We start from the raw sequence: 17,326 nt of genomic DNA, 5'->3' as shown, positions 1-17,326 counted from the left end.
GCCAAGATGCATACTAGAACGAAATTCAAAAAACAATCGCAAAAAAATAAAAAATTCCATTCTAGATCCTGATCCAAATTTCAAATTTTTACCAGTGGCGCACCTTTTGTTAGCAGTGGCACACCTCGACGAAATAGTGGTGCGCCACTGGTACTTCGGTTACCATTCGCATACCAAGTGGTGTGCCACTACTAACACTTACCAGTGGCACGCAAAGTGGTGCGCCACTACTAACACTTACCAGTGGCGTGATAGTAGTGGCGCAACATGGTGTGCCAATGCTAACCAAATTAGATGCGCCACTGCTAAGCATTTTCCTAATAGTGGATAGAGCTTTTGTGCCCTTTCTGGTTTTAGCTTTTTCTTAGCAGCTAGCACAGTAAGCTAAGGACATTTTCTTAATTTGTACTGACACTTCAGTTTTTTCTATAAAACTGGGAGCCCGTTTGGGGCTCCTCTTCTCTAATATTTTTTTGCCTAATAATCATACAAGTACGGACATGTTATCATAAAAGTTCAGCACTAGCTGGGTCGTGCGAAATCATGTTATCACATGAACATGGAGGAGGCCATCACTCTTTCATGTGTGTGTGTGTGGCTGGAAAGCTACGGATATCTGCCGATCGGTGGTACCGTTCACCGGTTTATGCTGCCATCATGTTTTGGAAGGAAATCCCGAGTCGGTTTTCTAAACAACTCTCACAACACTACCAATTTACTACCACGTGATGTGGCCATCTTTACTGTTATAAAAAAAAAATGCAACGTGAGACATCTCAAGTGCTAGTAGCAGTAGACACACGACTTTCTGTTTCTGTACAACAAGCTTTGGGAGTAGGTTGATTCTGGTCGCAACAGACGATCAGGTAGCTCTAGCTCCCTTCCGACGAGCCAACATGACTAGTGCCTCTGCTCGAGAGCGATGCGTTGGTACGTAGTACAAGATCTTTCTGTTTCTTCGACCTCAAGGAAGGCGATGCACCGTACAGTACAGATCGATGAACCCCAAAGCCGCTAGCCCGCCACGATCTTTACACGGGTGCGCGCTTGCTTTACTTGCTTTCTTCACCCCTATGTCATGTAATAAACTAATAATGGAGTCGAAAAGCAATGGTGGGGGATAATGCCTAGACAAGGAAGGGAGCCCAACGTAGGAAGATATTCTTGGAACTGCTGATTTAACAAAGGTCATAATCAGGATCCCTTTTTTGAGGGAAAGGGCGGCCATCTATCTGTTAATAATCATCAACAGCAAGCTCTAAAAGCAACGGTCATTGTAGCAATACGGAAAAAAAATTAGGTGTGACCCTAGCCTCCCAGGTCGCCTCTCTCGCGTCTCCAGAGGCCTCTCCCGCCACAAAAAAAAAAACCTGTCGATATGCCGCCCCTTTCACCCCGCCGCCATCAGAGGAGGTCGTCGGCGATGGGGATCCCCTCTTTGCTAGCCTTTTTTCACATCCCCTGTTTGACAACGTTTTCAGCCATCAAGTCCGGTACAATCGAATCTTTTCGCGGAGTCACCAATTCGAGGGAGTTTTCCTTTGTTGCCATCGTCGTGCGTTGTCAGCCCCGGAGGTTAGCACCACCGTCCTCAGCCGGAATTCGCGGTGAGGAAGTTGTGGTCATGGCACACTGGGTGTGAGCCATCCATGCTCGATCTGATGTTGAGCCGTCGAGACAAGCACTAGAGCAGAGTGAAGACGTGTCACCGTCCTCGCCACTTCCTCATCAGAGTCGGGCAAAGCTTGTTGTATTAGAGCTTGTTGCAGTAGACATGCGAGAAATCGTCGTAGTAAAGCCTCAAAGGACGAGCGCATCAGAGCAATAAATATCAACAATGATTAGCATAGTAGATTGGAAGAGCCATTCATGCAACCATACAAATGAACACGAACACCTTCTTAGGAGATCTGCTAGGAAGACAACTCCATATGCCCTCCGTCGGTGCTAGGCACACCACTGAAACAAAAATAGAGCAAAGATGATCTTATTATGATTTCAAGATGCAGCTGACGTCTCACCATAAAAAAAGACAGAAGCTAACTACAAAGGAATGGAAATCATCCCGCTAGTGTAAATTTTGGTCTCAAAATTGAGATTAAAAAAACAAAAATGCATTATAAGTACGATTTAGGTGAGATCCATTGCTTGAAACCATTAGAGACCAGATGGACCAGCTGCATAGACATCAAATGAGAGGAAGACCTAGATGGGTTGTGGAGCGCCGTCTCTCGCCCTTGGGAATGTACAACAACCACCCACCCTATTTACATGTCCAGAAAGATGGTTGTGCTTCAGGAGTTCTTTTTTTTTTGTTCCTTTCTATTATCTTTTTTTATTCGTAGATCCAGTTAATCTGCTGGATACAGCTCACCAAAACCCAACAAATTGTCTCGCAAAAAAAAAAAATCCAACAAGCTAGTAGAGCAGGCCAGTGCTACTCCAGGTACAGATACCCCGAAAAGAACCAACAAGTCACAAGTGTGCAGGGCCCCGGACGAGAGCACTTCACCAACCAAGAGAAATTCCTCGCCTCAACACTCAATTTCTTTGCTGGCCTCGGCCACATCGATCTGCCGAATTCTCGAGCACTGGTGGGCGCGGGGGCGAATGGTGGAAGGCGACGACGGCGGCGAGCTGGCGGACGGGTTGCCGACTTCGGGTTTGGCCTCTCCAGTCCATTCCTGGCCCGCTTGATGGTAGCCAGGTGAGCGCGATTGAGATAAGGCTGCGCGGTTTATCTACTGGTGATACTCGTGAGAGTGCAGGCTAGTTGTTTGAGTGTTTGCCTACTAAGGCTCGGATCGATCAGACGATCAGATGCGCCATGTTCATGCGCCTGATGAGGTACCCCAGTGGAAGTCACGGGAGCTGTTCGCGCACATGTAATCAGTGTTGATTCGCTCATGGTATTTGCTTGAGGTACTTGGATTTCCTGGTTCTCTTGGATGAATGCAGCTCATACTTGAGCCCAAACTGCTGCTCTTTGCCTTCTTGTATAAACTGGAAGCAGGCCTCTGCTTCCAGTCTCTGCTCTTGTCAGTAATCTGTAGTCCTGCCTGCTGGCTGTTATTACTTCGAATTCTTGAATTCTGTTGATAAAAATTTGTACTGTCTTATAAGTTATAATCTTTAATCGGTTTTCATGTGATGCTGGTCCGGTCTATGAGCTGCAAATGACTGTTCAGTTCTCAGTCAGGTCATCGAGCCTGAACCTGAATGTTTAATCCTCTTATGATCCCATTAGCTATAAAAAGATAGGACTTGGGTATTGCTTCAGTATTATAGTACTAATTATTATTAGTGAGAGTGCCATCGACACTTTCTTAAATGTCCAGTAACGCCAAGTTTGTTATTGTGTGCTTTATAAGAATAACCTTTTATGTGTTTAAGGATTTATTGCAAGTGTAATTACCACTTCTCTCCTATTTTTTTGGGGTGACCTTGATCAGTGCTTTATGTGCTCTTACCACTGCTTTCTTTATCCTTTTGATTTCTTCATACCTAGTCCAGCTACTTCAGCCCAATTCTAGTAATTCTGATGATCTAATGGTTAAGTGTGTCTCGGTTGCAGGGAAATAAAGATGACAACCAGTGAAAACTTACGCACGGAACTGTTGTCGAGGACTCCACCTTTTGGTTTAAGACTATGGGTTGTGCTTGGCATAAGCATTTGGGCTGCAATACTGTTTGTCCTGGGCTGCATATGCTTCCTGCTGATATACTGGAGGAAACAAGGGAATCGGAATCGCGGTGAGATTTCTGAACCTGAAATCCCTGATGTAACCAAAGAGATTGCAGTAGATGAAGCGGGCAGCCGAGCTTTTGTCGAGAACTTCTGTGCCCAAGAAACTCACAGCTTTCCGGTCAAGGGGAGATATACTGAGAAAGATTCAGGGAAACTGTTGGCTCACTCGATTACGAGTGAATCAAGTGGTGACCATAATTTTATTGAGTGCATCTCAGTGAAGCAATATGATAGGAGCCACTCTGGTGATGAGGGAAGCTCAGCGTATGATAAGAGGCAGTTTTCTCAGTCTGCCACCATGTCCATGTCTCCCAGGAATGGTCTCCCAGAGTTCTCTCATCTGGGTTTGGGTCATTGGTTTACTCTCAGAGATTTGGAGCGTGCAACAAATGGGTTCTCTAATGAGCATATCATTGGAGAGGGAGGATATGGGGTTGTTTACCATGGCCAACTTGTAAATGGAACTGATGTTGCCATAAAAAAGCTTTTTAACAATATGTAAGTGATATTAAAGCTGGTTCATAAAAAATGATAGCTTTTCTGTAGACTGCAGAATGATATATGGATGATATACTACTGACTTTTCCAAAATCTGGGTATGATTTTTCAGGGGCCAGGCAGAAAAAGAGTTTAAGGTCGAAGTTGAGGCCATTGGTCATGTTAGGCATAAAAATCTTGTCCGACTTCTGGGTTATTGCGTCGAGGGAAGCCACAGGTGATTCCTTGTGTTAATTTTATTAACTGCAACCTCTGTTCCCATTTATAAGACGTTTTGGCAAGCCAAAATATTTTATAAAAAGGAACGGAGGGAGTAGCCTTTTCTATCTCCCAAGACCAACATTCATGGAACTTCACTTAATGTATTTTCTCCAGATGGTTAAATCATCATTTATTTTTCATGTGTATCCTTTTGTTCCTATTACATCGCTGGAGTGGAATTTGCAGGTTCCCAAATTGCAAATTGCAACCACTCAGATAATCGTAGAGCTGTTGAGATATGAAAATTCCTGCATTGGAAGCCAAACGTTCATTGTTTATGTAAAATGCACTAACTATCAAAATCTCTAGTACATCTAGGCTAGACTCAGTGATACCAAATGTACTGAGAAAATTTGTTTATAAGATGAAATATGGTAGGGTTTAAATGATTAAAAATAGCAAATGTTCTTATTTAGTATTTACAGTTATGTAATACCCAACACGTCATTGAACTTTATATCAGGAGGTCTCTTGAGAAACAATAGGCTAACAATTGTGTATATTTTGAAGCCTACAAGTCTTTTCAGTAGCTAACTTACGCTAAATGTCCTGGTACGATCCATGGTATGCACACTGTGATGATTGAAGGTGCTTGTACTACTTATGTTTGCGATTTTTTTACTAGTACAAGTACCTTGATGATCATATGCGTAGATACTACCATCTCCGCTTTTGTTGTGTTACTGTGCTTGATGGTTGTTGTGTTGTGCAGTTGCTATATGTTGAATATGGGATTTTTTTTTCTCTCCAGCACAATGTTGAATAAGAGAACTGAAGGCATCATTTAACATTATTACGCATTAATAACTAATAAAAGATGTATGGTAAACGTTCAACCAATGTATTTTCAGTAGATATCTCAAGCTGTTTCAAGAAACTTTAGTATAATATTATGATCATTAATTGGCTGTACAAATTAGTGACTTGCCATCCACATGGGACCAAAGTTTGCAAAGGGGGAGACACCGAAGCACAACCCGACTTAAGGTTTTTGGCTTTCTGAATCACTTCTTGCAAACCTAAAATCTAAAGTTGAGTCTAGGTGATAAGAGACTACTTCATACATCGTAAATCTTAGCTGCACAATATTTGTTCACATTAGTTGGCTAGCCAGGCTCATCTGTAAATTTGCATGGACTGTATGTCGGTATATTGGAAATACCTTCCTATCTCCATAGGTACTTGGTCTGTTTTTCTAAGGTGATACAAATATTTCCCATAAAAAGTGTAATTCATATAAACACATAAAGGTTGTATTGGCTTCAATCAGCATATATGTTTTTGTAAAACAATTACAATTTACAGCGCACCACAATTAAGCCATTCATATTGCAGGATGCTTGTCTATGAGTACATCAGCAATGGGAACTTAGATCAATGGTTGCATGGTGCGATGCGTCAACAAGGTGTTCTTACTTGGGAAGCCCGCATAAAAGTTACCCTTGGAATTGCTAGAGCGTAAGAAATATTCTATTCATGAAATTGACTTATGTTTACTATATTATTTTTAATATACTAGTATGTAGGAATATACACTCTAAACTAATATTTCTGCTGAGCAGATTGGCTTATTTGCACGAAGGGATAGAGCCAAAAGTGATTCACCGTGATATCAAATCAAGTAATATCCTTATCGATGAAGAATTCAATGGGAAACTTTCTGATTTCGGATTATCTAAGCTCTTGGGTGCAGGCAAGAGCCATATTACTACTCGAGTTATGGGAACTTTTGGGTAAGCTCTGATTGTCATGTAGTACCTTTTCCCTGCTGAGTTGCTGCAACTGCATAAACACTGATTCTCGTTGTTTTCAGCTACGTAGCACCTGAATATGTAAATACGGGGCTGCTAAATGAGAAGAGCGATGTCTACAGTTTTGGGGTACTTCTCTTGGAAGCGGTGACTGGAAGGGATCCAGTTAACTATGGTCGGCCTGCTAATGAGGTGAGCATTGACAGAACCCTGTATCTACCCTGCATACCTCAGACATGCCTAGTAATCAGTCATATTTTCTTTTAAACAGGGAAAGTACCTTGATCCTGCATGACTCGTTTTGTCAAGGATATTCAATTTATGCTAGTAAAATTCAGTCTTTCCCTTACTCTCTTCCATTAAGATATGCTGACATTGATACCCTGCAGGTTCATATGGTGGAGTGGCTTAAACTGATGGTTGGCAGCAGGAGAGCAGAGGAGGTGGTTGATCCTGAAATGGAGACTAAGCCAACTAAACAGGCTCTGAAGCGTGCCCTCCTACTCGCACTCAAGTGTGTAGACCCTGTTGCTGAAAGAAGGCCTACGATGGGTCAGGCCGTCCATATGCTAGAAGCAGAGGATGTGCCAGCACGTGAGGTTTGTCCAATTCACTTTTTTTTTCAATACGTGTTGGTGTCAAACTGCAATAGTCTGAACAAGTCCGTGATCTCGCTGAAGGATCGGAGGAAGAGCCGGCTGGCGCAAATAGATGGTGGCGACACCTGACCTCGGTCAGCCCCCAAATCAAGGTTGCGGGTGTTTGAAAGTTTTTATGATTGGAAAGATTCATCTTGGGGCATACAACATAAATAAAGCTCTTCACTTGGAAAAAGATCAAATAAAGCTTTTGCTGGTACTGGATAAGATGGGAAGAGACTACTTGATAAGATGGGAATCCACATTTTCCACAAGAGTAAACCTTGACAGCCTGAATTAAAGGGCATGGTTGCATTTTAGAGTTCAGAGCACATCATATGAATTTAAAATGGACAGCGAGTATGCTCATTTGAACTGGGTGGCGAGGATTTTTTTTTCCCATACATTTACGGTGATCGATGATTGGAACCCAGGTGATCAAAGCCATTGTACAGTCTAAATTAAGCTAGCGCTATCTTCCTTTTTTGACAAAGTGCCTCATAATTCTGAATCTTATTGGTTGCACTTTGTTTTCGAAGATAGATACTGTACTTTAGCAGTTTGTGCACTCTGTTTGTGTGCTGTGATGCGATCATTAGTGCGCCTGCCCACCGAGACTGTGAACTGGGTTTTCTATATTTGTGTTGTCTGATTCAACTTGCAGTGTAACTGTGATTTCAAATATGAGAAATTCTTGGCCCATATGTTCATTCATTGTACATACACATGTCATCACAGGAAAACATCCATGCATATTCCTAACCATTCTGCCACCTGCAAACTCAGTTTGGCAGCCAAGATCCAGCACAAGATAGTAACTAACTAGTGCATGCTTCTTCGAGTGTGGCGTTTTGAAGGCCGAGCTACATGTAGGTCTTTATTTTCAAACACTTAAAATTCCTATTTCAAAGTTTTTTAAAAATCAAAACAAAATCAAGATGTTGCCAATGATTATGCTACAATGGTATAAAATCTCAATGCAAAAAATTTGTATTCTAGCTACATGAATTGACAAAATCTGACAAATTTTAGTCTTGAAATTGCACTATTTACTATAAAATTTGTTAGAATTTTCCATTTTTGTGTAGCCTATTTACTATAAAATTTGTTAGAATTTTTCATTTTTGTGTAGCCTAAAATATGAAGTATTACCTCCATCCGAAAGCTTAAGGCTTTTTTTTTTTAAAAAAAAGCAAACCAAGTAAAGTTTGACCAAACTTTTATAAAAATTTATCAACAAATATGATATTTTGTATATACCATATGAAAACATATTTCATTATCTATCTAATGATATTTGAATTTATATTTTACGTGTTAATGATTTTTGGTAAAAACTTAGTCAAACTTGACATAGTTTGACTTTCTAAAAATAACATAAGCCTTAAAATTTGGGATGGAGGTAGTAGTTTGTATTGAGATTTTACACACCATTGGCTATCTCTAGAATTTTATTTCAGATTTTTTGAAACTTTGAAATGCAAATTCTGAGTATTTGCAAATAAAAATCTACGTGTAGCTCAGCTTCAATTTAAGTTTTCCATGCATCTTCCAGGAATAGCATTTAAATAGTATTCCCTCTCCGATCAGATTTAATCGACTTGAGAGTTGGGCAACGGAGGTAGTAAGAGGCAGTACTCCAGACAGCAATACCCATGATCTACGCGCATTACTAATTGGCTTATGGCCGTCTAAGTAAGTTACTCATAGGACATACTAGACCGTAATGGCGTGCGTTGCCGCGCCCATTTTGACGATAGTATTGCGAAACGAATCAAGACGATAGTATTGAGAAACGAATCAAGCGAATCTGAACTTTTCAAGCTGTGTAGACATGTCTAAACTTGGAATGAAACATCCTGGAAGTGTAAACTGATCACTTAAGTGACCACAATTGGTTACTCCAGTCAGCTAATTAAATATGTGTATCCCAGTGATCACATGACTCTAGAATTGCAATTCAATCTTCTGAAGAACTAAATGTACAAAGTGCAGCATATCTCCCCTGGGTGCTTACAGATTACTGCAGAATATATGTTCCTCTGAAAGCTTAACTAACGAAATACACATCGGCAGATGAGGGTATAGAAGGGCGAATTGAAAATCCACATGCTATCGTTGTGATATTGTGCAGCACCATAGACGTCAACACTTGCGGGAGCTATGACTGCATAATAGCGGATTCTTAATCCTTAGCTCTGAACCTGTCTATAAACACATCAGATGAGATAATACTTTAGATTCTGGCATATAATTTCATTACCCAAATTAACATTATCATCACATAGATTAATCGCATACGAGTTATGACTAACAAACATAATAAGTGTACCGTGGACTAATAGTATTCCAGATTGATTTGTTGGATTTCGTTCTCTCACTTCTAACAAAACACATATATATGACAACAATATTAATGCCTGAATGTATAAGCTATTCAAGAAAATGCAGAGAGCACTATCATGTTCCAACTGATTTATTGAGCAGGCTTCATGAATCCCCGACAATCTGGTATAGAATGCAAAAAACTGAAGGTAGAAAAGATAACCAGAAGGTAGATTCCAGAATACAATTAATCCTTCAGGAAGCTAGTCTGTAATGATTTGCTTCACCTCGTTGCTATGCTAAACAGGAAAGCCTGGCGGACTAAGGCTTGGACATATGAGTTGACACCAGCAAAGCATCCGTTGTGACACCTCCATCCTTCGGACCTGGCCACCTATATTACCACACCAGCCTCAGCAATAGCAGCCACAAGCCTGAAAAAACAAGTACACACCTAAGTTGCCAATTATCATGATTAAGTAGTTGACCAGCTGAACACCCAAGAAGATAGGAGGACATGGAACAAACTAATACTACCTCCGTTTCAAGGAATAAGGCGCACGCATATTCCAAGATGAACTTTGACCATAAAAATTGAGCAACAAAATCTTGATTATATTATATGTATTTAGTATCGTTAGATTCGTATTGAAAAGCACTTTCTAATGATATTAATTTCATACAAAAAATCTTTATTTATTTGAAGTAATTCTTGGTCAAACAAAAAGCTCGTAAAACAAGGACGCCTTATTCCTTGAAACGGAGGTAGTAGACGTATTTGGATCTGGGCACAAATCAGGCAAATAGGACAGAGTACATAACCTGTCTGAAGGTAGTATCGACAGTAAGTAAAAATACATGAAACTGAAGGAGCGAGACTAAAATTGGATAAACAAGTGTAACTTGCCGGAAGACATTTTCACATATGAGAGTTCACGCCACCCTCTTAGCAGCTCCAGCACAGAAATCTAGAACCAGCGAGCACGGCAACTCAGAGCAAGTCAGTTGAAAGGATAATGGCGGACTCGTCGCTACGAACTACGAAATTAACACTACTCTAAGTACATCGAGATGGTAGGTCGACTGTACAACGAGATGGCAAAAGGAGAAAGATTATGCGCAACTTATACGAGGAACGGTCATCGACAATAAAAAGAAAACATATGTAACGGAAGCGGCACACCTGCTATGCCATTAACCACACGAATCAATAGCAGCAGCGGCGCCAGTGATGTAGACTATTACGAAATATTGATAGGGGTAGGTAGTTCGAACATGTACATGACAGTAAGAATATGCAGCACGGAAATGCATGTAAATGTTTGAGATAGCATAGAACAGATTTATGTAAGCAAGAGTATAGATGTACAGAAGATTGAAGGAAGCATGTTTGAGTAAGATTACCTATCCAGCAGCCTTGTTTGCAAATGATGGTTTCACAGGTCGTATGAGTACAAAAATTCCCGGACAAAATCCACTCCAGACAAATCCCGGAGAAACAATGAGGAGAATCCCTGAGGCAAATGAAGAGTGAGTCAATTATATAGCTAATGTTTGCGTCACTTGAACAACAGGAAAGATAAGTACTGGAAACGAACCCTAAGCACCGAGCATGCTGTGATGACTGATGAACAATAGGAGGTCGACAGGGATGGATGGGGCAAGGAGATAGGATTGGCTGGTGCACATATTTATAGAAAGGAAACATTAGAACCGGCAGTAAGGGTCGAATTTACCACCATCATTAGGCTGCCGACGGTTTCAGTTCTGGCACAATGATGACTACGCCGGCGATAGAAACGTATGGCATCATGACCTGGGTCCATCCGGGAATCGAACAATCGGTGGATCGAAGAATCGTACGGCGACCGTCCTCTGTCTGTGGGTCTTCCAAATCTCGCCGGCGCCATAACCGGAGAAGAAAGGGGCAGGTCTACGTTGTGGATAGAAGGAAGTTAATTTGATGGAGGAAATAGATACAGAACATGGAAATAGAACGGAAATTAAGGGAAAATCCAATCGGTTACCCCATGCCGCCGGTAGCCTCCCGTCCTGGTTTTCCTGTGGCCGGCGGCGCTGTTGCAGGAGCACTGGCGGCAGAGAGATGGTCGGGAGGAAAGAAGGAGGTCTCTTTTTTTTTCATTCGTTGAACAATGACCGCTCCCGTACCGCTTGTTGTACCAGAAAGCATAGAAAGGCCGCATTGCACGGCCCAGAAACAGTTTAACGGCACGATTAATCTGGGGAGGGCCAGCTCGTTTTGTGGAGCAGCAGCCCAACAACGCAGATGGCCTCGGCCCAGACGCTCGACAAAGGCAGCAACGATGTGAGCAAACGATTCGGGATTAGCCAACGATTGTGCACCTTTAGATCGTCTAATCGGATGGTCGAGACTCCCTAAGCGTTGTGGAGGCTCGTAGGTGGTTCCATTATACTGTTAACTAATATAACTCTCATACGGGCAACATCGGCAATGCAAGGTGTTATTAGTGATAGGACGAGAAGCTATATGAATTAATCAACCCAGCTATAATGTAAGACTCCAAGCTAAAATTGTTCACCTAGAAACAACGGTTGAAACTTTTTGCAAAGAAAAGAAAAAGGAAACACATTTGAAACTAACAACAAATGAACTGCAAGTGACCCTGTATGAAATGGAGGAACACCAAAATAATTTCAGAGGCGCTGCCATACTTGGATGGCAAATCAATCATGCTAAGTGCATCAACTGCACAACATAATGAAATTGCAGTTGCAAAATGTTCAATCAGAAAGACCATACGAGCCACTTAAAAGGTAGCAAAACGTTCAAGAAGGTGAAGATAGAACATGCTTTGAAAGGGAAAAGGCACATCCTTGAGGAATTTTGCACTGGTCAGAGACCAATGATATGAAACATCCTCTTAGCTAAGATTTTATCTACATTCTCTTACTACCACCCAGCATCCAGCCACATAACACTTGGCACAAATAATCTGATATAAGCAGGCCAAAATAATCTAATATAAGCAGGCTACAACTTGCTAGAGAAATCACATAAAATGCAGGTATTTAGCTGCTGCCAAGTCTGATGATAGAAAGTCTAGGTACCAGTAGTCTTCTCCGAGCTACGCACAGCGCTTCTAGTTAACTTAAACACTTGACAGCTACTAGATTCCTGATAGTACCCCAAGTCAAAAGGGTCAGCAGATGTAAAGTCAGATACTAGTCGGTGGCTGAAAAGTGGAGATCCCACATCAAGTGAGTGGGCTCTTAAAGCTTGACATCAAAAAAGCATTTGAGGTTAGATGGGACTACTTGATGTATTTGCTCCAACACTTGAGCTTCCCAAAGCAAATTCTGGGGTTGGGTCGCAGCCCTCATATCAACCTCCTCTTCAAGAGTGCTTTTCAATGGCATCGCCGGAGACACCATCAAGCAAGGAAGGGGGGCTCCGACAAGGGGACCCGTTGTCTCTGCTCCTGTTTGTGTTGGCCATTGATCCACTTCATCACATTCTCCATAAGGTCACCGAACAAGGGCATCTCCATAAGTTGAGGGGGAGGGCTCCCATTGACAAGGTATTGACTTGTCAATGCCTACAAGTTGTAGACTAGGGTTTCGCGGAAAGTAGAGGGTAAGTAGATCTCGAAGGTTTCAGCCGAAAAGGTGCTCGAATGCTAAAACTAGGGTTTGTGTTGACAATGATTAGATCCTTTCTTTCTTCCTCGGCTCCCATTTATATAGGAGGTGGAGCCGAGGCTTTCGTATCGTACAAGTTACAAACTACCAAGAGACTCTTTGAGTTCGTCCGTACAATTACAAATCTCTTTATTCCTAATCTATTTATATCTTCCATATCGATGCTTTATTGGGTTCCGGACTTTGTAATTTTTGGGTCATGTGCCTTCAATTATCCCCGGGTACCTTATTCGGCAGGCCCATATGGGATGCCTATGTCAGTAGCCCCCGAGATTTTGCTTGAATCGTAGAATCGAGTAAAATCTCTATTGTAAAAACAATCCATAAGTTCTATGAACCTTTGTAATATTTTTGCTCGAAGTATTTATATCTTGTACAGGGATAATGGTAGATGGGGCTAGTTCATCTGACGGATCAGATACCAGTTAACTGCTCTTGTGGCAATCCCGCAAAAACCTACTTCAAGGTCGAGTCCCTGGACTCGACCTCGGGATACTGGCTTAATTCGACATGCACCGCTTAAGATCTTACCATATGCCGAATTCCAGTTAAATTTTATCGAGTACCTAACACGTCCGTTAGGATTTTTCTTCGCGTCTATTGACACGGATAAAGTAGTATAGCGCATTCGGGTGCGATACCACGCCGCACAAGACGAATCCCGAGGACTTACCTTCGTAAAATATTATGGCATTCAGAGATTTTGTCGCGACGGACGCGCTCTGCGAATATATTGTCGAGTGCCTTCTCGGCTGATGGAATGGTATATTTACTCGAGTCATACGATGACATAATATCTTGACCTCCCGATCGGAGTATATAAAGAGTTATGTATAACTCGAAAATGTACGATGAAGTTTATATTTCATCGGGTGCGCGATCAGCGCTCCTGATGGGAGTAGCCCCCGAGGCTACAGCCAAGTGCGTGTCGCTATTTTATCGACCTCCCTTTCTTCTTCTTCTTTTTATTTTTTTCTCTTTCTTTTTTTTACTTGATGTTCCATCTCTTTTTCATTTTATCGGGTGCACGATCAGCGCTCCCGATGGAAGTAGCCCCCGAGGCTACAACCAAGTGTTTTCACTTGATTGTAGGCTCATCCTTTGCTATTTTTTACCAACTTTATCTTCTTCTTCGCCACCTTGTCCTCTTATCAGAAGTATAAACAATAATTCTGATAAGAGTAGCCCCCGAGCATATGAGCAAATGCTTGTATTTGACCATGGGCTCCCGAAGTTTCTCTGTCGGAACACTCAAAATTTTCATGTCGCTATATTTGATAGAAGCACTCGAAGTTTTCTTTGGAGTGACGTCAGTGCTGACGATAGCCACGATTGCTTCCTTGGGAAACCACGGTTCCTGTCACTTCACTGAGACGTGGGCCCGAGATTCTGCACCATCGACACGTTGCACAAGTGGGGGACACACGTCCTCCGTAATTTCCGGCACGCGCAACAACTTCTGTCCTGTAACTTTTAGCTAAAAAGACCGTTCTGCCCTTGCGGACACGCGTAGGGCTAAAAATGCATCTCCTTTTTATCCAACGGCGCGACGGCTCGATTCCTCGCTATAAAGTTACCGCATCTTCTACCTTTTCCCCTTCACCGCGCCACACATCTTCTTCCTCTCTCTGCTTCCACCATTGCCATTCCTCTGAGCTCCTCAAGCCTTAGCTCTTCTTTGCTCCGCTGCTCCACCAAAGCGCTCCCGCATGCCGCCGTGCACGAAGCTGACGAAGCACATAGCTCCGGGCACCAACGCTCCGATGGAGAAAGCTGAGCTCTCTGGATGGGAACGATCCAAGATCTCCAATCAGGATCATAGGATGCTCAAGAAACTTGGCCTGCTGAAGAAGCGGGATTCGTTGATCTTCCCTGGCGATGAGAGCTTTCCACGTCCTCGAATCGGATATCGGGTAACCTTCGTTGACCACCACATTCACGGCCTCTCCACCCCTATCCACGAATTCCTTCGTGGTCTTCTCTTTGTTGTGGCACCCCCGGGATCAGGGTTAGACAAATACCAGATCTTCGTCTGACATAAGCCTAACCTAGAGCTCGAGAGACTACAGTGAGAGAATCGGTAACACAACAGTGACTCTACGACTCAAGAAGTAATACAAGCTCATAACTGAGCGAAGAACCAAAGTATTACAAGCAGAGGTCACTGACCTGACATACATCAATCAACGGAAGCGAAGTTATGCTATTAGACATAGCAAGATAGCAAAAAGGCCTAAGAGGCCGGGAGCATAACGGCGACGTCCCAGCCCATAGATTCCGGTCGACACACGGGAACCCCAAGCTACTCGTCGATGTCGACTAGAAACCACCATCTGTTGGAGCGAGTTCTTCTGAAACAAAAGCATGCAAAGCTGGGTACAAGGACTCAGCAAGACTTAGTACAACCTTTTAGCAAAGCGGGTATGCGGGCTTTCTGTGGAGCTTCTTTTGCGTAAAGCCAGTTTTCCTTTAATAAACAAGAGGGAGAAGAAGCTCGACTACTTAGAACCTTTAAAAGGGGATAAGAGAGTGACATCTCCATCTCTATTGATCATCATATTGTATCCACCAACCTTCATCAACTCGAACCACTATCCTCGGATCGCCCCCTCAACACCCAGAGAAGGTGTCCGTAAACACACATTGATTTCCAAGTTTTACGATTAGGTTCATGTTGTCTATGATCACAGAATACATTCCCAAGTCGTCCGTAACCGTGGACACGGCTTTTCGAAAAGATTTAACACTGCAGGGGTGCACAACTTTACCCACACGTGCCAACCGACTCTTAATGCCAAGCTATTAGATCTCTTCCTTGGAAAGCTGGCAGAGGGTGGTCGACCACGACCTTTACCTTGTTGTCGCCGAGACCATGAGTCACGCGCTAAGGATTGTTCCGCCGTAACGGGTCAAGTCCCGAAGTCGGTCCTTAACGATGTGAGGCGAGGTGGGTTTCCCCAGGGACTCTAACCCCAGCCACCACGGCCATGCTTACCTACCTGTATGCTATGCACCTTTTCACAAACATTTTTGATGCATATGTCCAAATAACGCGCAAACTATGTGACTCATGAAATCTACTAGGAAAGTTAGTGAGTCGAGAGGGTACCATAATAGGGCCTCGCGTGGTTGTACGCTCAGTCTTGGTTCAAGAGGCGAGAACTCGGATCCTAGGGTCGGCAGAAACGAAACAACCCACCACATCCCAATGTGGCCTCTCGTCTGAGCCTTTAATAATGTTTTATCAACATCTCTATACTTACCACGTCAACCTGTCTGAAGGAGATATATGCCCTAGAGGCAATAATAAAGTGGTTATTATTTATATCTTTATGTTTATGATAAATGTTTATATATCATGCTATAATTGTATTAACCGAAACATTAGTACATGTGTGATATGTAGACAACAAAGAAGTCCCTAGTATGCCTCTTAAACTAGCTTGTTGATTAATGGATGATTAGTTTCATAATCATGAACATTGGATGTTATTAATAACAAGGTTATATCATTATATGAATGATGTAATGGACACACCCAATTAAGCGTAGCATAAGATCTCGTCATTAAGTTATTTGCTATAAGCTTTCGATACATAGTTACCTAGTCCTTATGACCATGAGATCATGTAAATCACTTATACCGGAAAGGTACTTTGATTACATCAAACTCCACTCGCGTAAATGGGTGGTTATAAAGGTGGGATTAAGTATCCGGAAAGTATGAGTTGAGGCATATGGATCAACAATGGGATTTGTCCATCCCGATGACGGATAGATATACTCTGGGCCCTCTCGGTGGAATGTCGTCTAATGTCTTGCAAGCATATGAATAAGTTCATAAGAGATCACATACCACAGTACGAGTAAAGAGTACTTGCCAGAAGACGAGGTTGAACAAGGTATGGAGTGATACCGAAGATCAAACCTCGGACAAGTAAAATATCGCGTGACAAAAGGAATTGGTATCGTATGTGAATGGTTCATTCGATCACTAAGTCATGTTTGAATATGTGGGAGCCATTATGGATCTCCAGATACTGATATTGGTTATTGGTCGGAGTGAGTACTCAACCATGTCCGCATAGTTCACGAACCGTAGGGTGACACACTTAAAGTTGGATGTTGAAATGGTAGTACTTGAATATGGAATGGAGTTGGAATATTTGTTCGGAGTCCCGGATGAGATCCCGGACATCACGAGGAGTTCCGGAATGGTCCGGAGAATAAGATTCATATATAGGATGTCATTTTATGTGAATTAAAATGTCGCGGAAGGTTCTATGGAAGGTTCTAGAAGGTTCTAGAAAAGTCCGGAAGAAACCACCAAGGAAGGTGGAGTCCACATGGGACTCCACCTCCATGGCCGGCCAACCCTAGTGGGGGAGGAGTCCCAAGTGGACTCCCCCTAGGGGCCGGCCACC

The 17,326-nt window shown here is 42.5% G+C and overlaps 1 protein-coding gene across 1 annotated transcript; it reads left to right on the top strand.

Annotated features, from left to right (window-relative positions):
- Positions 1-2,425: 2,425 nt before the first annotated feature.
- On the top strand, positions 2,426-7,615 carry LOC124661005 (probable receptor-like protein kinase At2g42960). The gene is made up of 8 exons (XM_047198864.1): positions 2,426-2,707; positions 3,575-4,246; positions 4,359-4,463; positions 5,843-5,965; positions 6,070-6,240; positions 6,321-6,450; positions 6,648-6,857; positions 6,939-7,615. The coding sequence occupies exons 1-8, from the start codon at positions 2,697-2,699 to the stop codon at positions 6,984-6,986; spliced, it is 1,470 nt and encodes a 489-aa protein (XP_047054820.1). The 5' UTR covers positions 2,426-2,696; the 3' UTR covers positions 6,987-7,615.
- The last annotated feature ends 9,711 nt before the right edge of the window (positions 7,616-17,326 follow it).

This window comes from Lolium rigidum, chromosome 6 (genome assembly GCF_022539505.1).
Source record: "Lolium rigidum isolate FL_2022 chromosome 6, APGP_CSIRO_Lrig_0.1, whole genome shotgun sequence".
Lineage (NCBI taxonomy): Eukaryota > Viridiplantae > Streptophyta > Magnoliopsida > Poales > Poaceae > Lolium > Lolium rigidum.
Note: the sequence above shows the minus strand (reverse complement) of the source record. Positions and strands in the feature narration are given on the sequence as shown.

What these genes read in the sequence shown, in the direction of transcription:
- LOC124661005 (XM_047198864.1), top strand. An exon ending in AAAAAGCTTTTTAACAATAT is followed by an intron (nt 4,247 to 4,358) that starts GTAAGTGATATT and finishes ATGATTTTTCAG; the next exon opens with GGGCCAGGCAGAAAAAGAGT. An exon ending in ATGGTCGGCCTGCTAATGAG is followed by an intron (nt 6,451 to 6,647) that starts GTGAGCATTGAC and finishes GATACCCTGCAG; the next exon opens with GTTCATATGGTGGAGTGGCT.